Source organism: Hoplias malabaricus, chromosome 1 (genome assembly GCF_029633855.1).
Source record: "Hoplias malabaricus isolate fHopMal1 chromosome 1, fHopMal1.hap1, whole genome shotgun sequence".
In the NCBI taxonomy this organism is placed as follows: domain Eukaryota; kingdom Metazoa; phylum Chordata; class Actinopteri; order Characiformes; family Erythrinidae; genus Hoplias; species Hoplias malabaricus.
This window is the reverse complement of record NC_089800.1, coordinates 69,640,375-69,665,837: the sequence shown is the minus strand read 5'-3', so window position 1 is coordinate 69,665,837 and position 25,463 is coordinate 69,640,375. Positions and strand designations below refer to the sequence as shown.

General features: G+C 37.8%; 1 protein-coding gene across 1 annotated transcript; it reads left to right on the top strand.

Annotated features, from left to right (window-relative positions):
- Nucleotides 1-1,813: 1,813 nt before the first annotated feature.
- On the top strand, nt 1,814-24,480 carry xpo1b (exportin 1 (CRM1 homolog, yeast) b). The gene is made up of 25 exons (XM_066672211.1): nt 1,814-2,150; nt 4,558-4,689; nt 5,131-5,232; nt 7,916-7,988; nt 10,200-10,261; nt 10,360-10,404; nt 10,529-10,710; nt 11,188-11,236; nt 11,349-11,468; nt 11,649-11,777; nt 13,431-13,589; nt 13,832-14,029; nt 14,344-14,482; nt 14,954-15,135; nt 15,240-15,396; nt 16,057-16,220; nt 16,397-16,531; nt 17,267-17,450; nt 17,807-17,913; nt 18,974-19,168; nt 19,399-19,567; nt 20,280-20,414; nt 21,420-21,579; nt 22,116-22,212; nt 22,552-24,480. The coding sequence occupies exons 2-25, from the start codon at nt 4,564-4,566 to the stop codon at nt 22,696-22,698; spliced, it is 3,216 nt and encodes a 1,071-aa protein (XP_066528308.1). The 5' UTR covers nt 1,814-2,150; nt 4,558-4,563; the 3' UTR covers nt 22,699-24,480.
- Nucleotides 24,481-25,463: the final 983 nt, after the last annotated feature.

Below are 25,463 nucleotides of genomic sequence, written 5' to 3'. Positions count from 1 at the left end.
AATACTAGTTCAAGCATCATAGTTTTATTTGTAGAATAAAAATACCTAACACTTGGACCAGACTCAAGTATCAGATCACTGTTTGATATTGAGAGAAGGAGGCTTATATTCCTAGAAAGTGGACGGCACCCTCTGTCACAGCCATCCAGCAGGAAATTGTTCAGGTGGCATTGACTTTATTCAGTGAAGAGGTAAACAAGAAAGTCTGGTCCATCACTGCAAACAAGCTATTACAACCACACACTTATGTGGTATTGCAGCTTTATTGCTGTCATTCCACCTCCCACATGGAGAGCACACAGATGGGAACACCTGATCCTGGATCGGCTGACCCAGCTACAGTGACCATTAACACTATGAAGTAGCTGCTAAACACATCAAAAGTGAAAGCATGTGCATTAAAAAAAAAAAAAAAAAATATATATATATATATATATATATATATATATATATATATATACACTTATACACCTCTTGCTCATGTTTGACACATAGATACTGCAGTTTACCTCAGTGGATTAAAAATATTCTATTAGTTTATCTGTCTATATGTGTCTGTCTATATTTGATAGCCAGTGGGTGTTTATACATATTTTAAAATATATAGAAATATGCCTGTCATGTATTTATTTTTTTAGTGACTTTTGTACAGCTTGACCACTTAAAATTTACATTCAAAATTATACTCCGTTATACTTTTTTTATGAGCTCAGTAACTTATTTTAATGCAGGGTTCATAGAGCACCACATCATGTCAGGCTTTGTTCAGCTGAAGCGCTACACAGAAAATCCTGTATTTTTCCATCAACTGACGTTTAAGTGGAGTTGCATCACGTGGCTCGTGGGGAGAGAAAAAAGAAGCAGAAACACTCAGTAATTTCTGAGGCGTTGTAACACGATTTTGATTGATCAGTACTGGAAAGTGGATCAATCTTGCAATTGCGGTATTGCAGTGATAAAAAATCTTATTAGGACTGCCATGGGGTTTAGACTTATATTCCAATATAGTATTTGCCTCTGACCCACAGCCTCTCTCTCTCTCTCTCTCTCACTCTCTCTTTCTCTCGCTTCAACCACTCCCCCTTTCGTGGCTAGTGGAAAATTACCAGCTTACAAGCAGCAAGCTCTAATGCGCCCTTCTCCATCTCCTGGTGCATAGACTTTTTTAAAAAATACTATTTTCACTTTTCAGAAACATGACATATTATATTCAGATTTGTGCATGCCCCCTCTCAGTTTTAATTGCTGCAAAAGAGAGGAAACATCCCATTGCAAGTCATGTTTGACCAGAACTTTGCCTAAACAGTGCATTATGTGTGCAATATATTTGGAAAACACACACACACACACAACAAACACTATATATATATATATATATATTCTGGATGGGTTTGTTTTAAAATATGAGTGGTATAAATTACAAGAATGAAATGGAACTTAAGAAAATAAATGAAAAAAGTCATATTTGAGAGCAGCGTTTCAAATAAGAGCTCAAACAAAGCTATACATGTAATACGTAATAACTTCGTGGGGTCTTAACTTTAATAACACTTAAGATTTATAAATTTTTATAATAAACAAAACAACAACACTCGATTCTGCATTGGGAACAGTGCCCCGCCTCCCTGTGTGGGCGCCGAAGTTTGATGGACAGGTACCTCCCCCAATAAGAAGCAAGCCCCCAGTGCGTGGACCAATGGGGCACAAGGGATGGGCGTGACGTCGATCCGAAATTTTCGCGGCGCCACCGGCTGAAAACTAAACCGAGATGGAATCTCCCAGTCTGAACCGGTTTCAGCCGGTTACGAGTTCGCTGCCTGTGAGAAGGAGACGGAGGCGAACACACGTACTCACACTCACACAGAGAGATTTACAGGCTCAGCGCCTCTTCTAACACCGCCAAAATCCTTTGAGTGAACTGAGCAGCACGGTTAACTTATTTATTCTGCAAAATGAATCGGGCTGAGAGAAAAAAGCCGTGAGTGCTCCTCACAGGAGACGGTTAACGTTAAGGTTACAGTCAGCGTTTCAGCTTTTTCTGTCCAGCAAACAAACCTCATTGAACGAACCATCAACGGTTTTGGAGCTAGTTAAGCCTAAGTTTTAGCCACAGAAACAGAGACCTTTCTTTCAAAGGCTTGGACTTCTCGGTAGGTAAAAACGTGGGGCATGGAAATGTTGCTGAAGTAGCCTCCTTATTCGAATATGCTGTTCCACCTTAAACGGTACAGTAATTGCATTTTGGCGCCTGAATGTAATTGCGGCACAGTTTAAGGTGGAGTGTGACATGTGAATAAAAACCCTGCTTAAGCTTCATGGGCATGTGAATGTTTTTAAAGAGGTACGCTGTTTGGTTCTTATTATTCAATATGGAGAGAATCCTTTCCAGCTCGTTTAGATGTAAATATTACTTTTCTCTAGTTAGGTAGCATACATTGTCTCGTATGTGCTGAAAGCTTTTAAAGATGTTACACAGGTAATGAACGCTATAGTGTGGTCATGACTTGTCAGTGGTATGGGTGTGTAACACGTTCATAACTCTGTCCTGCTTAAATTAATAAGTAACTTGATTTATGGGAAATGAACCAAAACCGTACATAACTTAATTGGCACATATCCTCCTACATGCATTCTATTTCTCCCCGAGGTCCACTCGTGTTGTGTTTGTTACTGTGCCTTTAAGACTGTTGATGTATGTAAATGAGCTCTCTTCTGATTGTGTTTCATTCACTCAAAGCAGTCTAGACTATAACATCGCTTATGACTTCACGTGTGTGGGCGGGGCTTTATCCGCAGTTACATATTAGGAAATGTGGCTCTATGTAAAGATGTTGTTTTTCACGACTTTACAAAACGCAAAGAATTAAAAACTGAACGTGTACGCAGTCTAGCTGTGTAGATCAGTCTTTGATCTACACAGTCTTTGATAAACAGTCTTTGAAACTTCATATTTACAAAGCCATATCAAGCTCTTTATTTAAAGAACATTTTACCTGTACTATTTTATAAGTAATTTTGAAAATGTTCTACCAATGTAAAGTTTCATAAATCTGCTCAGCAACTGTGTTAGTTTGTAAACTGACATACAAATAGTTTCTGTGTGATTCAAGTCTCCTTGTGTGCATAAGTAGGAATTTTAGATTTTGGTGAGAGGGCTTGGCCATTGAATATGAATATGAATCCTGTTTTGCAGTCAGAGAGATCTTTTTGCAAACATAGAACAGTTTGCCTTTACTTGCCATATGTAACCTACAGGTGCAGTTTCTTAGTATTTTTTGAGTCCTTATAGTAGGTTATGCATAGGAGGTGGCCATTGAAATCTCAAATCTGACGTTTGTCTGTAATGTTTCAATGACTCAGTCTAATTGTCATTGGAGGTACTGTGTTTGAGATTGGTTGACTTTCTTTTGCTGGCTCTGATTGGAGCACAGGTTTGGCTCTGTCTTGTGTCAGCCAACTGCCTAAGCACGTAGCCCACATTAAAAGAAGGACACAACGAGGACAGCCCTTCATCTGATGCACTGTGGTGACATTTCCTATGAGAGGAAAGACGCCTTCTTGGTCAACACAGCTGGAGTTGTACAATTAAACCCAGCATAAAACTGTAAATAGGAATTAGATTTGAGCTGTTGAAGAAGTGACTGGCTGAGTTAGCTGCTACAGTGAGATAATTTGACCCAGTATACATTGGGATGCCCTGTGTATGGCTGTGGAGCAGCTTTACAGAAAAGGACACTAAATGCTGGATATATTAAGTGCTGTTTTGTAAAATATGCCTTGTTCATGCAAGTTGACTGACAGGCTGTTTTTCTCGTACACATTTGAATTATGATCTGAGGATTTTGTTCAAAACTGTGATGCAGCCTCCAGTTTCCAATAAATTAAGTTATAAAGACCACTACCATGTCTTGTTTAAATGTGTTTTCTGGTAAGGGTGTGCTGAAAGCGAAGCTAGTGTTATGAATACTTGATGGGTAAGGAGAGGAGGTTTCATGTTAAGTCACGTGGCCACGCCTCTCTGCGACAGATGAAAACAGTACTACGTCAAAAAAGGGCTGGTACACACGTGGTCTCATTGAGAAAAACAGACATCAGAGTCCTCTCCTCCTCTGCACACATACAGTCTAACGACGGTCTGCTAAACCTACGTTTACAGAGTAATAGCTTTAAAGATTGAGTGGTCAAGCTGTTTGTGTTCCACCTCCCATGCTGGTATTCTGTAATTATGTAAATGCAATCTTTTATTAAATAATTAATTAAGGTGTCGTGTTAAATGTCTTTAGAGTAAGAGTGCTGACGATGGAAGCACAATATGTTCCATATGTGAACAAGAACAAGCACATCTGGTTAAAGATCGATTGTCATCTTGATGTCTTATATATATCAATTTATCAAAATCTTAAACCAGCACTCTTAGGCGTTAAATCTAGGACATGACCAAGGCCCTTGGTTGGGAATTATGGAAGTAGTCAACTATTTGAAACTCATTTCATATGATTTAGCCCTACTGCACCTTTCCCCCTCAAAAGGCCTCACCAGACCTCCCTGTCCCCACAGAGCTCTATGCCAGCAGTTATGACAATGTTAGCTGACCACGCAGCCAGACAGCTGCTGGACTTCAACCAGAAACTGGACATTAACCTCCTGGACAATGTGGTTAACTGCTTGTATCATGGAGTGGGACCACAGGTAAGAATTCCAGCCCTCTCTGAAATTACTTTGGCTGCAGTTGGTTGACTGCAGCAGAGGAGCTTGTAGTGTTATTTTAACCCCACAGGGGATTACACCACTCTATACATTCTGTTAGATATGTGTCCAAAAGAAAACAAATCTTAGTTTCTGTGACTTTATTGACATTAGCTCTGTGTTAGACATTAGGAAATGTTAGGCAGATGAAACAAGTACTGAAAGTTGAACTCAGTTTGTATGTCTTCATGCAAAAATATCACAGAGCTTTAAAAGTTAATACAAAAATTATTATTTAATAGATTTTTGCAGCAAATTATTTTTTAATTTGTTTTATAACCCAATATTTAATTTAGCATATAATGGCCATTTATGTAAGGTATCGGATCAGTCTGTCTGTACCAAATGTTTGTGCAGCTTGTTTCAGCATCTTTTTGCTTCTAGCAAAGAATGGCTCAGGAGGTCCTCACCCATTTGAAGGAACACCCTGATGCATGGACTCGTGTTGACACCATTCTGGAGTTCTCCCAGAACATGAACACAAAAGTAAGCCTGCCAACTTCATCTAGCCTGCAGCAGCCAGCTGGGCTACCGTTCATGAGGCACCTTGGAGCAGGAGTGCTGGTCATGGTCCCTAACGTTTCTAACTGGAAACAGCACTCTTACATCAAGATGTTTTGTGAGCACATGCCCTGAAATCTCTACTTAGAGGAAGTTCTGGAATGATATACATATTTTAGGGGAAGTAATGTCCAAAATGAACTATTGTCCTTTTAAACTACTTAAAAGAGGACAGGATTTTGATTTTTAGTTTGATGTTATGGCTTCAGCTGAGGTATTAATAAATCTCAATCAAATATTTTTATACATCAGCAGCAGTTTCAGTTTCATATACCTGCTCCATTCAAGCAAATATAAATATGTATGAATTTGCATTTAATTTTCTCAGTTAAAACGTATTAGCCATTCTTTTGTCTATTTAGTAGGTAAAACATTGTTACAGAGGTTTTTTTTTTCATTTCCAGACTGGCTATTCAGGGCCTAAATCTCAGTAACAGCTCTGAACTCTTGGGCATTGACATTCATTTTGTCTTTGTGTTAATGGGCAAACTGAATGAGGACAACTTGCTATAAAAGGCTCAATCAGAAATCACTGAAACATGCGTACCAGATTTCAGTGCTGGAACACCTAGTAATTTAAAATTATATTGGTTCCCATTCTAAAGGCTTAGCGTGCATGTTTCCTATGCTCACTGTTAGGAAACTGAGCTAATCTTGTGGTGACTGTCGCTGTTTCGGCTGATCCTAATTGGGGCTTTGATATACTCAGCAGTTGTTTATGTACTACAGTTGTTGGAATGGAGTTTCTTCCCCATTTTGTGAGAGACTTCCTCAAAGTACCGGTCACCCAGTTTGCCTTTTACTTATTTATTTACATTTTTGAGCTTGCTGTAAGTGTGCTCTTAACCCTCTGGTTATTATTACTAATGTTTGGAGTGGATTTTTAACAGTATTTATAATATTTTATTTATATCACGCTGCCCAAAATGTGAGGGCTTTAGTTCAACTGAGATCAAAAAGAAAAGGTAAATCTTTTCTTAAATTCTTAAATGTAGTAAATTTCAAAATCCTTTAGTGAAGTGAAATTATCCCCCAATCTGAAAGTCTATGTGCTTTAGCACTTGTAATTATTTGCCCCATATCTTTTTTATTATTTATTTATTTTTTTTTTTTAAATAATTGATTTTTAAAAAAATTTGAAAAACACCAACAAATCAAAAAGAGTATCTTAATTGAAGTTGTTCATATTTGATTATTAACAACAATGTTCCATTATGTTGATTGCTTGTAATAGGAAGAAAAGGGGTGTGTCTTCCTGTGCACCTTGACACAGCTAGGCTTTGGGCGGCAGGCCTCCACAAGGTCTACCTTTTCATTCCCTTATACTTAATTCTGCTCTGCATCCGTTTTCATTGCATTTGCTTCTCATCTGGAGGAGGGAGAGCTTAAGCAGCATAACAGAGTAAGATGCTGATCCAGAATCAGTTTCTTCACTCAAGTAGTCCTGTTCAGATGAAGTAACTGATCCTAGACCAGTAGTCTTGCTCTTGGGTATGATAGCTACCCAGTGGTTTTAGGCAGGTAGCAAGAATTACTCTAACTAGCTAGATTGTAGGGCAGCTTGGGGTTTCTGCTGTAGGGATCATTTGCAAATTGTCTCTTAGACATTTGTTCTCTCTCGCTCTATCTCTATACCTCCTTTTTAGTGTCAAATGTGTACTGATTAAATATTTTGCTACATAATTAAGAGTATGACATCAAACCTGATGGGTTAACATCTTCAGATTTCACCATTAATGTTATTTTTTTCCACTATATTAAATTCTGTAATACATGAATTCCTGTCATTGCAATTTTCTTAGTTTTGACCCTTTTTAAATTTTCACCATCCTTTCCCTGAAAATTGTTGATCCCTACAGCTGAAATACCACTGATCCAAATAACACAAATGACAGTAACACAATCACTAACTTACCCCAAATTTTCACATTTTTGTAATAAAAACACTCCTGAAGCACTATATGCATAAGTGTATGAAACCAAACCTGTGGCTCGTCTTGCTGTTCCAGAGACCCACACCAGCCAAAGGTGAAAACAGCAGGCGCCAATACATTTCAGATTTTATTTTTTCTTCTATGATTGATAATCTGTAGAATTGGTAAATGTGTGGCAAAATTAGCATAAGTCTTAATACTGAAAACTTGGAGGAAGGGATTCTCAACATGTAGATGTTCGTTATATAAACTTTTACTATCTTGTGGATCTTCTGGCTTACTGTGTGGTTGTGGTTGGTTGCAGTGCTGAGCCATTAGTTTGCTAGCTATTAGCATTTCTTTTCCTGTCTTTCACTTTCTGGTGTGAACCTGGCAGAAACAGCAAAACTTGTACAGGCTTCAAACTGCATACACAAATTGTCTAGACAGTTTTAAAGCAAAACCATAGGAAATGATACATTGAAATAAAACCTGCATGAATAAGCATAAAATAAAATTATTCAGGCAGTTAAAACTTTCTATTTTTTTATTATTATTTTTTATTTTTTTTTTATTTATTAATTTTTTTTGAGTCATTATTCTGGAAAAATTCACAGTACAGCCGTATCTCATGTGGTAACTTGTTAGTTAAAGGTTAAGTCATTAATGTACGCCTTGTTCCTTTGGCATTCCAGTACTATGCTCTGCAGATTCTGGAAACAGTTATTAAAACAAGATGGAAGATCCTTCCTAGACACCAGTGTGAAGGTAAGTCTGATTCTTTTATCACTTTTTGCTAACTACTCACTAGGTTTTCACAGTATGAAGAAATTATGCCTGCATTTTTTTATCAAAGTGCTCATCAGGAACCTCTGGGGATTTGTCAGGACAAAAAAAATTGTTGGTTAGCATTATCCATGTTGTATTGGGATAATGTTAAAACAATCACCATATTTTGTATCTCTTCACCTCTTGTGATTCTTCACAAATCAGTTTATCTGAGGATCAGGGCATTTAGTTGCCTATTATTCCTGTTAACAGATTTATCAAGTCGTTAAACAATGAGAAAGTGGACTTGATTTATCAATAAATCTTTTAGTCAAAGAGCCAAACATTCCATGTTAATTTTTCTTGTTTGCTGTCTCCTGGTTTACTTTCTGTGATACTGAGCTTTGTGCAAATACCTTCCAAAAATATATATACATATATTTTTATGTAGGTCTTAAAATGATTTCCCTGCTGTAATGTGTCTTATACAACTCAACATTGATCAATAGTCAGTTTTGTTCAAGAGTAGGTAAAACACTAACCAGATTCATAAAAGGTCAAGTATAGATGAGCATTATTCTTGTGGTTATGCAATTAGATATTTGATCGATGTCTTGTGATTTAAAGGTGCACATGCTAGATGCTAGATATACTTGGACAACTGGAACAGACACTGTTTTCAGTCACTTTTAGAAGCAAATGTTTATTAGGCTGTCCGCGTTCAGCATGCCAACTGAACTGGTTCAAATAAAGTAGCCCAGTGTTTCTCTCCCCACCTACTGACTGATTGCTAGTGGCTCTCACAAGGTATGAGTTTTAAGAATTTTCAATTGGTTTATGAAGTGTATAGTGATTGTCTGTGAATATAAGTATTTCAGTAATGAAATGCCAAATTAGATATTACGTATTGCAGTTTATGTGAAGAAGCAAAATCTTTTGTACAGGTTGGCCTTGATTTTGCAGGCAGCTTTCGTGGGGGTAAACCCATTTGTTTGCAACAGCCGTACTAGTTGCCAAGTTGAGCTTTATTCCCTTTTAAAAATGCTGGAAGTTTCTATGCCTGAGAGTGGTTTCCCGCTTCCAGGACACCAGGGACCCATGGCTATGCTTAGGGGATTGCCACAACAGTCTGAATTATCAAAACTCACTCAGATGACTATAGATTTCTTCAGATGTCACTAATGTCTTGCGTAACTCTTGAGCAAGCCCTCATTTATAGCACACATCTCTCTGAACAACTGCATAGCCAAAGTGTTTTTAGCATTACATTATAGATATGCATGTTGTGCTCAGAATACTATATTGGAATACACAACCCTATGTTTAAAAACACATGAATGCTTCATGTGTTTTAAAGATTAACACTCATTTATGTTGATTTTTTTGGTCATGTAAACGTTGCCTCAAAACGTTCACAAATAATCTGGAATGTTGGGATTCGTTAAGATCACACAGAGGCATTTCTATTATTTATGCTCTGTGTCCACAGCTATAAAGATAAATCTTGAACACAACATTCACAAACATTACAAAAAGTTATATTGACTGTGGCCTTGTTACAAATAATAAAGTCTGTATGAAGTCTATGCAGCATAAATTTTTGGTTTATTTATTAAAATATCTTTTATATGAAGGGCACATTAAAAAACTGAAATTGATGCTTCCAAAAGATGTTTTATAAAATATCACTTAACATCTGTTTACTAGTTTTGCCCACTCTAGCCCACATTCTGACTCTTTTATTTTTAATTGTTTAACACGTTTTAAACTATAGCATCTTTCTAAACTCAGTGCAAAAAGGCATTATTGTGGGGCAGTAAATTATCATCAATTTTACATTGGCAAGCTATGTGCACATTTGTGCCTGTTTATTATTTTATTTTTTGTCCCATGTTACCAACCAGACAAATAGATTTGTTTTAAAGTCCTACCATTTTGTCTCAAGTGCAGGTAACCTGTGCTGTGCTGCTCCCCCTACTGTTTGTCAAATTACCTACACTTTGGCTTTGGCCTTTAGGTCATTGTGCTTTTACTTCAAGCTGTTTGAGATATTGGTCTTTAATTTTTACTTCTCAAAACATTCCCAAAATAAACTTTGCCCTCAAAGAAATTCATACTTTACTGTTTCTCAAAAAGAGTTCTTGTTCAGTGGAAGTGGGATTTTAAAACCCTATATGTACTTAGACTTTGCTTCTGTTTGTCTGTGTGTAGGTATTAAAAAGTATGTTGTTGGACTGATTATTAAAACATCGTCTGATGCAGCCAACGTGGAGGTAAGTGTGGCTCAGCTATTACATTTACTATTTTTGGCTTAGCTATTACAGCATGATTCAATGCAGATGAATCACTGCTCACTTTTGTTTTATTGCAGAAGGAAAAGGTGTACATTGGGAAACTCAACATGATCTTAGTTCAGGTACGTTAGTCCTAATAAATTGATGTTTGCTCTTTGCCAGCTTTTAAATGGAAATATGGTTAATTTTGGGTGGCATGAAAAATCAGTGTCTGTCTTTGCACTATGTGTTGTATTGTGCTTACAGATCTTGAAGCAGGAGTGGCCAAAGCATTGGCCGACATTTATCAGCGACATTGTTGGAGCGAGCCGCACGAGTGAGAGCCTCTGTCAGAATAATATGATAATTTTGAAGCTGCTTAGTGAGGAGGTGTTTGATTTCTCTAGCGGTCAGATGACCCAGGTCAAAGCCAAGCACCTGAAAGACAGGTGAGTCTCCAGCAGCAGAGACTTAAGAATGTATTTGTGACTAGAAATTTGATCATTTTTTTTTTTAATATTAAAATCACAATAGGAAAGGATTATATAAATGGCCAGAGCTGTGATTTGTAATACTTCCAACATTATCAGCTATATTGTCTTAAATATGAAATGAGTCAGCTTGATCTAACTCCGCTAGAGGCAGTCCTCTAGCTGATCACAAGTAACTAAACGCCTATCATTTTTGACAGATGCATGCAAAACTAGCAGTGTGGCACAGTCCATACAGCCAACAAACCTCAAGCAAGAAAAGCAGGGCTATGCTTTGCATTTTTTAGAAAATAATATCAATACATATTTTAGTTTTAACATTTACCAGAAATTTTACTGTTCCATATTTCCTGTAATAGTTCATTACTACTCAGACTGCTAGCTGTTTGTCATTTATCACTCACCAATATAATCTCACATTGTCTTTTACTGCAGCATGTGTAATGAGTTCTCCCAGATCTTTCAGCTCTGCCAATTTGTGATGGTATGTACTCCAACACTTTAACATATGCATGCACACTAGGTCTGTTGTCTAGAATGTCATTAGAAATTAGGATTTTTCCCTTTTTCACTTTAAATTGTATTCAATTTATAAGGAAAACTCCCAGAATGCTCCTTTGGTACATGCCACTTTGGAAACATTGCTGCGGTTTCTGAATTGGATTCCCCTGGGTTACATCTTTGAGACCAAACTAATCAGCACTCTGGTGTACAAGGTGAGCACAGCTGTATGAGGTTTGCATAAACAGCTCTTTTTGTATATTCATGCTCCATTTTGCTGATTAATTGTCTAAATTGTAAGTAACGCAAAATCATTTTATTTCTGTATATACTAATACTTGTATGTAATATCTTGAAATAACTATTTTTCTCTCTACCCTTACTCATTTAATCAGTTCCTGAATGTTCCCATGTTTCGGAATGTGACACTAAAATGTTTGACAGAGATTGCTGGCGTAAGTGTGAGCCAGTACGAGGAGCAGTTTGTCACACTGTTCACACTCACCATGATGCAGCTCAAACAGGTAATACACACACACATGCATGCTCAATACATCAGTCAAATATAGCTCTTTTTACACATGCTCTTTTTGGGATTTTGACTTTTATTTAGCTGAATGGGGCTTGGTGAGAGTGCAGGTCAGAGTGAAAATTCCAGGATAGTTAACACCACACAAGACACAATGCCATACCTGATTAAATTAGGAAAATCTAGCGTGACAGGGGCTCTGTTATATCAGACTTCTAAGTGCATCTTTATATAAATGCATTATTGGGAAAAAAACAAACTAGATCAGTGGTCGCCAACCAGTCTATCGCAATCTACAGGCCAATCTCCAAGACCATTCAAGTCAATGGTGATAAATCATAGATAAATCTGGTTCAGTTGTGGCATTTAATTTAGTATAGCTGTGATATTCTGTATCCGCAGTGGTTCACGAGCTACATAAGCAGGGACATATAAAGCTGCAGTCACACTGGGTTGTGTTCGTGAATACTGGTTGTGTTCGCAAATTTGCATCCCTGACCAATAATACTGCTGTTCTTTCTCTGCCCTCTCTGAGCTGACGCGGTGGCAGCGTGAGGGTTTTGGTTTCAAAGCGGGAGATATTACTCATATTTTATGTGGATTACAGATTGAAACACAGTGAGAATCACACTATACTCCAGCGTTGTGCTGCCCTGTGGAAATGTGCAATCGTAGTGTACTTTGTACAGCTGCCTAAATAAAAGGTAGGATATTTGGATAGGCTAAAGAAGTATACCAGAATTGGGAATGCTCCCAACAGAATTATAAGCAAAAGATATGCACAGTCTAATGCCCCCTATGAGGGCAAAGATTAGGTAATTACAGTGATAATACACAGATTGTAAATTTTATTTTTATTTTTTTAACATTTGTTTCAGCATGAACATATACTGGAACACTGAAGCAAATGATACTAAGCTTAGATTGTAAAATGCACCTATGAAAATGCATAATGCATTCCTATGGAAAAAACACATGAAAACATTAAAAATTGTTGGTCTGACCCTGTGCAGAACTGTAGTTATCAACAGGTAGCACAATGTCAGAACGCCTGTTTAGCTCTCACAGACAGCCTCAGGCACCACCACAGCCAACACTCAGCTGTACATTAATGAATTAAGTAAACAATTTTATGTAATTGGAGGCAACGCATACAATTTTTGTATTTTTTAAGGAGCCTAAGCCTGGCATTAATACTGGTAGATTTTTCATTGGTTCAGATTTCAAAAGGGGATCTTGTACGTAAAAAGGTTGGTGACCACTGTTCTAGATGAATGATGAAAGTATTGCACACTTACACTTACAAACACGAAAGACTATGGTAGGCAGAACATTGTCACCTTTTACTAGAAAAATTAAAATTAAGTGTGTGCATTTGTTTATATTCAGAACTAAAGGAGCTCTTTGCACTCCTGCAAAGAATGTCACCACCCTGTGTTCCAAACCACAAGATTTTAATGGGACATAGGAAGGCAGTCATCCCTATGAAATATTGTTTAAAATTTGGATGTGTAAATGAATCAAAAACCAGACATTGCTGGGAAAAACATATCCCAATAATGTCTCTGGTTTTGAGTGTGATGGGGTGAAATATATGAACCATGCATAGTGAATGCAAACACAGTAACCATTGTGACATGGTGTGCAGATGCTGCCTCTAAACACAAACATCCGTTTGGCGTATGCAAACGGAAAAGATGATGAGCAGAACTTCATTCAGAACCTTAGTCTGTTCCTTTGCACCTTCCTCAAAGAACATGGCCAGCTCATAGAGAAGAGACTTAACCTGCGTGAGACCCTCATGGAGGTAAGCATACAAATCTCATTGAATGCTTTTGGTCTTCTAACACAATCTTAACTAGTCAGCTCATTCATTGAACTTGACTCAAATTAAACCTTTGAACCAAGTTCCTGTTTCAGGGGAGAATTATAATAGTTGAAACTTTTTAGACTAGCTAAGTTTTACTCCAGGATTCAGTGTAGGAATCCCAGTGATGGATCATTTTGCTTTAAGAGTTTGCTGTTTCTAACCTAACTCTTCCCTTATAGGCTCTACACTACATGCTCCTGGTGTCCGAGGTGGAGGAGACAGAGATCTTTAAGATTTGTTTAGAGTACTGGAATCACCTGGCAGCGGAACTATACAGAGAGAGTCCATTCAGCACCTCCACCTCACCACTGCTCTCTGGTAGTCAGCACTTTGATGTTCCCCCTCGCAGGCAGTTGTACTTGCCTGTTTTGTCCAAGGTGTGTATTTAGTGCGTACATTTACACACAACCTGCATGTTGTGAATCTACAGGGTATGGTATCTTGTGACATGTCTTGCAGCTCACAGGTCTGTTTATGCTATTACATAATCACCTACTGCTGTTGTTTTTCACAGCTAGCCTTTACAATCACATGCTTTTGTTATTGCAGTTGTTTATATGGCAATTAATTTTCAGCAAAAAATTAATGACTGTGACCAATCAATTGGCAGTTGAAAACACACTGGTGAACCCTTGATCTGAAATTAAGACTGGCTTAGTACGTAGGATTTACTGTCTTACATGTGTTTCAGGTGCGTTTGCTAATGGTCAGCCGCATGGCTAAGCCAGAGGAGGTGCTGGTGGTGGAGAATGATCAAGGGGAAGTTGTGCGGGAGTTCATGAAGGACACAGACTCTATTAATCTCTACAAAAACATGAGGGAGACTCTTGGTAAGAGTACCTACACATGCTGTATGTTCATACTGTGGGCTTTGGTAATCTGCCTTTGCACTATTTATTTGCATTTTGTAAAAGCTTATTAAAGATTTGTGCGCACAGTGGCATATTGAATCAGATGAATATTAATATCTAAAGAGGCTGAATATCGGATAAGACAGAGTAAGATAAACAAAAATTCTGAGCTTAAGAATTGTAGATGAATGAGGGCTCACACTTTGATAAGCAAAAATTCACTATTGCCATTATATATGCAACAACATGTCATTGTATTTTAATTAATTTATTTAAAAATTTTCTTACTACTTTTTTTTTAATTAATTAATTAAATTACTTAATTAAATTACTTAATTACTAATGCACTAATTTCTACTTCTTTTGTAAAGGTTATTGTGAAATATTTTCCACTGGCTTTTACATTTGTTGATTTGCTCATGTGTTGTTTCACATTTTCTCTCCTGACAGTATACCTAACCCATCTGGATTATGCGGATACAGAGCGGATCATGACAGAAAAGCTTCATAACCAAGTAAATGGTACTGAATGGTCTTGGAAGAACCTGAACACACTCTGCTGGGCAATTGGTTCGATCAGTGGAGCCATGCATGAAGAGGATGAGAAGAGGTTCCTTGTGACAGTCATCAAGGTATTATCTCTTTGCACAAATGCACACATGCATTTATCATGTTCCGAGTACCTGATTACCCATAGCAGCTCATTAAAAATCAACAATTTCTTTGTATCTCTTAGGACCTCCTAGGTTTGTGTGAGCAGAAGCGTGGGAAGGATAACAAGGCAATCATTGCCTCCAACATCATGTATATTGTGGGCCAGTATCCACGATTCCTTCGTGCACATTGGAAGTTCCTCAAGACTGTGGTCAACAAACTTTTTGAGTTCATGCATGGTAAGTAACATAGATTGGACTGAGATTGGACATTGTGGAGTATCGTTCACTTGGAGGGGTCAACATTTCCTATTATGTGATGCCTGTGGCACATATTGGCCACTAAAATGCAAACGCACATTGCTAGTTTCTTCAAGCAACGTTTCAAGTTAGTTTTTTTATTGTGATAAATGGTTCAGGAAGAAAAATATTCATATTCATGGCTGAGGCATTAACACAAGTACTGTTGGAACATTAGGATCCTCAGGAGTCAAAATTACAAAACTTGAGGGGTCAGTTGAATCGAGCCTCATGAATATAAAATAATGTTTAAGCTGGCTTACTATACTGTGGAAAATCAAGACATTAAATTTGGTACTTCCGCAAGACAGTTGTAAATAAATCATAAAAGATTAACATGTCATTAAAAGTTATTCTTTTGTCAACGTGTTCTTTTTTGGCCACAGTACTAGGTTTGTGGCATGAGTGGGCAGTAAAACAATTCATGATAAGTTTAGTAACTATCTATTTATTTGACAAGATGCCAAAATGATATATGCTGAACATGTTTTTATTAATTTATTTATTCATTCATTCCCCCTTTGTTCTTTTTTTTTATTTTTATTTATTTATTTTATTTATTTATTTTTTTTCCTCCCCCCCTTCCCCCTTCTCTCTCAGAGACCCATGATGGTGTACAGGATATGGCTTGTGATACTTTTATTAAGATTGCTCAGAAGTGCAGGAGGCATTTTGTGCAGGTGCAGGTCGGCGAGGTCATGCCCTTTATTGACGAAATCCTCAACAATATCAACACCATAATTTGTGATCTGCAGCCACAACAGGTCAGAATCAGGAGCCAGTTATTAATTGATAATGTTTAAGAGTGAAGCTAGCATTATAAATAATTAGAGCTGTTTTTAGGGTTTTTTTTCTTTCTCTCAACACTGCTCATGTGATGTGGGGTTGTTTTTTTTTTTTTTTTTCCTCTCCCCTCCTCTTCCCCCTCCCTCTAATGCAGGTGCATACATTCTATGAGGCAGTAGGTTATATGATTGGCGCTCAGACAGACCAGGCCGTGCAAGAGCACCTGATAGAAAAATACATGTTGCTACCAAACCAGGTGTGGGACAGCATCATCCAACAAGCTACCAAGGTAAGATTGAGCACACCCACACAGAAGGCTATGGTAACATTCACAATAGTATTTGTTATATTATTAAGTCAGCATCAGGCTTCTTCAGGTTATAGGTCATTGAAGAGATTTCACCAAATATTAAAAAGGGGGAGAAAGTAGTGCTGGGCGATATGAGCACAAATCAATATCACGATTAATTGTAAGTTTTACCACAATTACAATTAATGAACAATTATTTTGTTTCTGTACTTTTGACCCTCATAGTTCAGTGATGAGTCTTGTACTGTAAATATGCTCCAGTATTAAAGCTGGGATATTTTTTTTTCCTAATGTTGCTGGGATCTTGTTGCTCTCATTTTCTGTGCAATGTTTATATTTGGTGTGTGATTGTGCTTTGGTCACTGAAACAGTTCTTTCTCAGCTGTTTGGCTTATTTTTGTTCAGTAGAGTCTTGATTATAGCGAAAACAGAGCATGTCCACACTATAAACGCTGTGTTTTTCTTTGGTGCTAACTTCTCGAGTCGCTTGGTTGGCCTCTGCGTTTAGGTTGCTTTCACGTGGCAGATGGGGCAGAAACACATGACTCCAGCATGGTAGTGTGGTATTAAAGGGCCAGTACATGAACACGCAGTGGGGACATAACAGAAAAAAATAACAAGCTTGTTATTGATATAATCAATGTAGGCAAGGTTTTGTTGATTAGAAGTTCTGAATGTCGATTTCAATCTCTATTTTCTTGCTCTCTTTCGCAGAATGTGGACATCTTGAAGGACCCAGAGACAGTAAAGCAGCTGGGCAGTATCCTAAAGACCAATGTGAGGGCATGTAAGGCTGTGGGTCACCCCTTCGTTATTCAGCTGGGACGCATTTACCTGGACATGCTTAATGTCTACAAGTGCCTCAGTGAAAACATCTCTGCAGCCATACAGACCAATGGTGTGTAAGAGCATACAAAATATATTATCTGTCAAAAATCTGGTAGAAACAAATCAGTAGTACTCCAGTCATCTACATAACATTGCAGGGAGCCACACCTAGAGACAGCAATTAGTTATGTAGTCCTTAATGTTCCAATGCTGTTGTGTTTTTACAGGAGACAACTTAAGAATAGATGCTTCCTGGACTCCTTGAGGCTCTATATATAGATACACTACATAGAGGCAGTGTGATGCCTTAATAAAGGGATATGAGTCCAAAGACGCGCTTGCTAACACATACTATATTTGTCAGCTGTTTGCTGATAGAAATCATGTTTGTCATTTCTGTTTTGTTACGTGTGGGTGTGTGCGCAGGTGAGATGGTGACAAAGCAGCCTCTGATCAGAAGCATGCGCACTGTCAAGAGAGAAACCCTCAAACTCATTTCAGGCTGGGTCAGCCGTTCCAATGACCCGCAGATGGTGAGACAAAACATATTTGTTATTTATTTAGCAAATGATTTCTGTCTCTGACATAACTAAAGGGGGATAAAGTGTTCAGAAAAGTGTCCTACTCATCATATTCACAGATTATTAAGAGCAGGTTTACTTTTAAAACTCTCACCCCCATCCCAATACTTGCACTCTCACACCTCTCGTTTGTATGTACCTATTTAGGAATGCAAGGCTATAGGTTCCCATTGAGCACCTCCCATGCGCCCTTCATGCTAAATCTGCATCAGTCAACATATTTGTGAGGGGAATTACACATGTTCCACTGTGAGAGTGTGACATTCCTCATATAGACTAACAGCAAGAGGCTCCAAAAGTGAGAAAAATTAAGATGTAACTAGAAACTTCTGAATTTATTAAAATGTGGGTGCACTTTTAAAACATTAGGTAAAAGCCATTGACTAACTTGCCATAGTAATAAGCCTCTGGTTAAGTGCTGTATTGTTACGCCCAGCTTGGCTGCAGACTGGAGTAGTGACATACACGGCTGAAAGGGCGTGAGGTCAGTTGTCCAAGTTCTGCACTCAACTCTCCGACATCTTGAATGTTTATTCACCCTTCAACAATATTACCAAATATCATCCAAGTGCACACTTCAATGAAAACCTTAGGACGTTAGAAGAGGTTAGGTAGGTAGGACATATTAGAATTGTGACAGGGGCTCAGATTCAAATTAACTCTTTGAGTGCATTTCCCTTAATGAGATACACCAGCAACATTGTGTGTGCAGGTGTGTCCACAGATTTGAATACGTTCAAATTAATTCATTTTAACATAAATTGCAAAATTCACAATCTCTGCATTTGTCATACATCACATTTCAGTGGAATACCATGGTCAAGTATTCTGCCTTTTGTCTTTTTTAAATTTAAGAAAAGTATTTTCGGCATAACTGCGCTGAATATTTTTATGCAAGTGAGTCAGTATGCCTGTTCTCACATCACACACATTAGCACTCACTCTCACTGTCTTATCCATCTGCTGCCTACAGCTCTTCTCTTAAGCCTGTGTGTTTGTGTGTCTCTCTCAGGTGGGTGAGAACTTTGTTCCTCCACTCCTGGATGCTGTCCTCATAGATTACCAGCGAAATGTTCCAGCAGCCAGGGAGCCGGAAGTGCTCAGCACTATGGCAACTATCGTGAACAAACTGGGTGGTCATATCACAGGGGAGATTCCGCAGATATTTGATGCTGTCTTTGAGTGCACACTAAACATGATCAACAAAGTAAGACTTTAGTTATCCATAGGTTTGTTACATATTAGATTTTTCTTATAATAATTCTTCACGTGGCATGTTGTGAAGATGTGCACTTGGGTCATGAAGCATGCTGATTTAAAATATTTAAACAGTAATAAATTAAACTTTGATGCGTACGGCAAAATTTGTTTCATTTTCTCTTGCCTTCTAATCAAGTTGTCTAATTTTCCTTCAATGTTTCTGTGTTTGTTGCCCAGGATTTTGAAGAGTATCCTGAGCACAGAACACATTTCTTCTACCTGCTTCAGGCTGTGAATTCCCACTGTTTCCCAGCCTTCCTGGCCATCCCCCCTGCACAGTTCAAGCTGGTGCTGGACTCCATCATCTGGGCTTTTAAACACACAATGAGAAACGTGGCCGACACTGGTGAGAACACAAAGACACTTCTCTGCCTAATGCCTTGCACACAACATGACAGCTGTTAAATATGTCCAAGGTTCATCAAGGTTTTAATGCTTCCAGCATTATCCTATGGTGTGGGTTGTGTAATATCAAAACTTTACCTTGCTTATCTACTTGGACTGCAAGTGGCCTAATATCATATTGGAATTATGAGGAATTCTGAATATGTACAAATGAACATGGAAATGCCAGATCACTTCTGTGAAACTCTTGCTGACCTCATGTATGTAAAGATGACAGCTGAGTACTTGTAGTTCATATAAGTTGAATAATAATAGAAATAATATATTTTCTAAAATCTGCACCGTAAAAAAATTAAAGAAAATAAAAACAGTCTATTGATTTGAAAGTATTATTTTCCTAGGTAAAGCATAATAGTTCCCAGTTGCTCATGTTCCCAATTTTGTAGATGAGAATGTCTTCTGCTTCCAAACTGGAAGCCTGGAATAGACCCACACCCCCTCTTTGGGAACCACTGATATAGTGTGAGGTCTCTCTAGCCTTGTTTTTTTTTGAAGGTGGGAATCATGCTGAAAGACTAGGGATGAGTTATGTTTGATTTGATTTTTTATTTTTATTTTTTTTATACACCATTATTTCATAAAGTAAGCCTATACATTTTTTAAATATGACATCTGCTGGTTACTCTGCTATTCAGTGTTGTTTGTGTTTGCAGGTCTGCAGATTCTTTACACATTGCTGCAGAATGTGGCCCAAGAGGAAGCTGCAGCTCAGAGCTTCTACCAGACTTACTTCTGTGACATACTGCAACACATCTTCTCTGTAGTCACCGACACGTCTCACACAGCTGGTGAGTCACATTGCATGTGCTCATGCATACACGCTACATACAACCATTTAATGATATATCACAGTGAATCAGTGCTGCTATTCTGAGAAATTGCAAATGATTTCTTACAACATATAATGCCCAGTAGAGGTACAGATAATATAGGTCAAATAATCTCTTTTCCTTTGATTGACTGGCGTCCCTGTCCATGTTATGTTCCTTCCTTGCGCCCAGTGATATTGGGTAGCCTACACGCCTTCTGTTTTATCTCTAGCAAGCTTCTTATTTCAATTGAAAAAAATTTCATCTTTCCTTAGACTGATGCTTAAGCTGGATTTTTATCTGAAGAACGATGATAAGCATTATTGTCAGGGTAAAGATCTAGTGCAAATGACTACTTCTCAGCATTACACAGCCCTGCGCTATAGTTGTCATCATGTTGTGGAATGATAATTTAAAGGACAGTATATTCTGATTTGCTGTTTGGAAAGGTAGAATATCCAGGAACTGAGAAGAAGCAGCTAAATTAACAACACAGGAACTACTCTAACTTTAATCTCACGTATTACATCACACAGAGTTACGGCCAAATTCTCAGCGAAATCAGCCCAAAAACATTGCTCTAGTTGTAACTAGACAAATCCAAAACAGGTATTATTAAGTTTCAAATACACTCCATTCCAGACAGAACAGAACTTTGGTGCAGTGAAATAAGCAGTTGAAACACATGGTCTAGATGCTGAATATTGATTTGGATACTTGTTGACATTATTCTAGTTTTTAACATAAATTACCCCAGTTTAAAGCATGTGATTACATTTTTTACAAACAAATGAAGTACATTTTAGACAAGGATCCAGTGGTATGCATCGTGTCACAACACAAACTTTTCAGCAGAATAGAGCCATCTGTTTATCTTTTACACCAGTTTTGACTTGTAACTGAAGAAAGTAATTTGGGAAATACTGCACTGCACTAATTATGAAGACTGCTCCAGTCTGAACTTTCTTTCTATGTTCCCTGCAGGTCTTACAATGCATGCCTCTATCCTGGCGTACATGTTTAATTTGGTGGAGGAGGGTAAGATTAGTATGACCCTAAACCCTGGAAGTCCAGTCAGCAATCAGGCCTTCATCCAGGAATATGTGGCCAACCTGCTCAAAACCGCGTTCCCTCACCTACAGGAGTGAGTATTATCATTTTTAATAATTTTAATAGATCTTTTAAAACGTTGTTTTAAGAGATTTGGGAGATACTGAAGTCTGCAATTCTGTGGCCCATGAGGACAAAAGGAGCATTTTCATGATTATAATGTTGACTCAGGATTTAACAATATGTGACTTAATTTTTAATCCAAATGAGATTCAAAATATTTTACTTGATATATTCTGTTATATTTTGTTTGTCTGTTGTATTTAGAACTATTCTACCTTTTCTCTCAACTTCTTTGTTAACAAACAACATCCTTTGTTACCTTGACCAATCTGCTGTCCTGTTTTTATTGTTATCATGTATATTTGTTTTCTGTGAAGTGTCCTTGAGTTTGAGAAAGTTGCGTATTATTATTAAAATGCCTTGTGACCTTGGTAGCTTTGGGTATTTGAATAGTTCTAGCTTAAAATTGTTTGTTTATATGTTCTGCTTTGGCTTTTAAAACTTGCTTGTACCAATAGCTAGTACTTGCCACTCCAGTATTGACTTGTGATGTGTTTCTGTGCACAGTGCTCAGGTGAAGGTGTTTGTGACGGGACTGTTCAGTTTGAACCAGGACATTCCTGCGTTTAAGGAGCATCTAAGAGACTTCTTGGTGCAGATCAAGGTGAGCAGAATGCAAAGTCTCCCTGGGCAGATAAGGCTGAATCTATGCCGGGAAAGAAATCCCAGTTTGTGCAGTCCTTTTTTTTTTGTGAGGGTTTGGAGTTCAGTGTGAACAAGAGTTTACAGTAGAGTTTAGAAGAGACTTTGGGCTGTGTGCGGTAGAGAGAAGCTGTGTTTAGTATTTTAGAAAGCGAATGAAGAGAGGTGCAGGGTGATGTAGTAAGGTGAAAGTCCAGTGTGTATGTGGTGAGGAATTTTGGTATCTTTGCATGGGGTTGTTGCTGGAAAGAATATGGACTACATCTTGAGAAATCTTAAATTTGACCATTTCTCTCTGCAGGAATTTGCAGGTGAAGACACTACAGATTTGTTTCTGGAGGAGCGAGAGGCATCTTTGCGCCAAGCTCAGGAGGAGAAGCACAAACTGCAGATGTCTGTCCCTGGAATCCTGAATCCTCATGAAATCCCAGAGGAGATGTGTGACTGAATATGCACACACATCTAACTTTATGCTCACACATTGTGGTGGCACCTTAAGACAGCAGTGTTTAGACTGCTTCTCTGTTTTTTTTGGGGCCGTGTGTGTGTGTGTGTGTGTGTGTGTGTGTGTGTGTTGGCAGGGGTTGAGCGTGTGAGAGAAAGTTCCTCCTCTCTGGAGGCGATATCTGCACTTGGCTGTCTCTTGACCAAAACAATGCCAATCTGTAAATGATATTTTTTTTAAACATTATCTGCATTTTATATGGACATTGTTATTGTATAATATCTTTCCATAGTTAACTTGAGCTTATGTGTGGTTAGTTAACCTCAACGCTGCATGGTGTTTTCTTCCGAACCACACTTTTTTTATTTTTATTTTTTTCCTCCCCTCTTCTTTCCCCCCTCTCACTTTCTCTCTCGTCATGCTCCTCTTCTTTCTCATGTATTTGTTTGTATATCATAGAAAATTGGGTGTGCAGTGAGGCACGTGTTAACACAGTGATGAGGAATCTTTGCCTTGCTTGGCCTACTAGACTAGCCTTGACAGTCCAGTAAAGCTGAAAATGGCACCAGAAACAAAGCAGTAGATGTGTATGTATAGCTGTTCAGTTTAAATAAAACATGAGCACCAATTTTTCTTGTCAGTCAAGACATGCAATTAACCTCCTTGAAATAACAATTAATAATCCTGATGAAATCTAAACTGAATTTGTTGCTCATTGATAGGAGCAGAAGCTTAGATCTTACGCGATGGACTGTGATTTAATAATAATTTAAAACAAAACAAACAAAAAAAAAAAAAGCCACACACATTGGTATTTTTTTTGTAGTTAGACCTGAACACTCAGTCAGGCTTGAATGACCCTGTCCCTTATGAATGGACTTGAAGAATTAATACCTTGATTCAGAACAGATTTTTTTTTTTGTTTGTTTAGATGTAGCCTAAGATTCCTCATCGCTTTGTCTGTCTGTGTTTGAATGAATGAAGAGGAACAAGCTGTAGAAGCCCTGCTCTCTGCAGCCTGCAGAAGAATGTTGGACCCACTCGTAGGGATTAATGAATGAACGAATGGATGGTCTGATAGATGCTGCCAAGTTTGGGTCACATGTCAGGTTTAAAAGACCCTGCATGCACTTTCCAACATGGCGGCTTTATTGTGGACGCATCATCTCTATCAAATAGCATCTTTAATGCCATGGGAACACGTGGATGTTTCTTCTTGTTTTGGGGTGTGTGTGCGTGTGTATGGGTGTGCTGTCGCTTAGCCGACATCAGTTTTTTTGTTTTCCTCAATGAGGATGGTGGCTCCTTTTGCGAGCTTTCATTAAGTCAAAGTTTAAAAAGAAAAGAAAAAAAAGTGGTTGAAATATTTATGGGTTTATTGTAGGCTGCGTCTTTATACCTGCTCTCATGCTAACTCAGTCAGAGACAGTTAAGGAGTTTTTTTTGTTTTGTTTTGTTTTTTCTTTTCTTTTTTTTTTTTTTATAATTGTACTAATTTACTTTGTTTACCTGCTGTAGTGCTTCAAGACACTACTAAGGAAATTTAAAAAATCAAAACAGTTTACATGTATTATTATTATTATTATTATTTTTTGTATTGTTATTACTTAAAATTTTCTATTTTAAATTTAGCCTGAATAAAATTAAATCCCAATAAAACAGGAACACTGACATTCTCAATAGGAAAAGAATGTTCCAGGTCCTGCCAATGGCAAAATCCCCTTTCTTTAAGTGTTATGTTTGATGTGAAACTTTTTTCAGCTGATTAAAATCAAACAAATTTTATAACCATGTGCTCTAGGTTCACTTGTGTTTTCTTGTTTCTTCTTTGAAGTTTATATCTCAGACTGGTGTTTAATGAAAACTTGTCTCATCCAAAGATGCTCCGCCCACAAGTTGACAGATAATCTGATACTTTTAGTGCATTAAGCTGGCCCCATTGTCAGGATTCTGCCAATTGAATTCTGACTGGCTCTCTGCCTCCTTCTACACATAATGCCAAAATAGCAGACTTGTGATTGGTTAATTTGGCCATCTGGAATCTAGCAACCCACTAAGTGTTGAAATAAAACAACCCAGTAATTTAATAATTTTTGATGTGTCATTTACCTAGTTCTAAAAACATGGGATGAAATAATTAATTCTGCTCTCCTCTCAAGTCTTTACAGTCTGAGTTAAACGTATTTGTAAGCACAACCATGAGGTTAAACTGAGCAAAACAAAAAATCTCAGAGAAATAAAAGCTGTAAAATATGTTGAAAATGAACAAGAAAGAAAAAAAATGGCTATAAACCAGATGTTTTGCTCTTTGCTCCTCACTCCTAGGATCTTGCACTGAACTGAGCTGTGGCTCACTGTAATTTAAAGGAACGGGCACTGACACTGGTTTAATCCTTGTGGTATTTTGACGTTTCATTAAGACCCCAGGGAACTGGGTCATTTATTATTATTATTTTTTGTTTGTTACACTTATGTAACACATTTCTAGATATCCAAGTAAGCTTTACAATCAACACTGCTTAGAATGCCATTCCATTCAACACCCAATCCCCACACACACTGGTGAGAACTTGAGAATGTCCCCTTTAATACCAAGTTATAAACCTTAAATTCTCTTGTCCCTACGTGAGTCAACAATGAAGATGAAGTGTGTACAGAAGATAGATGAATGAATGAATGAAGGGTTAGTTAAAGAATGAGGTCATGACTAAACCTTTCAGAAGGAATGTTATTCATTACTGGGCTGAAACACATTTAGGTTGAAATGC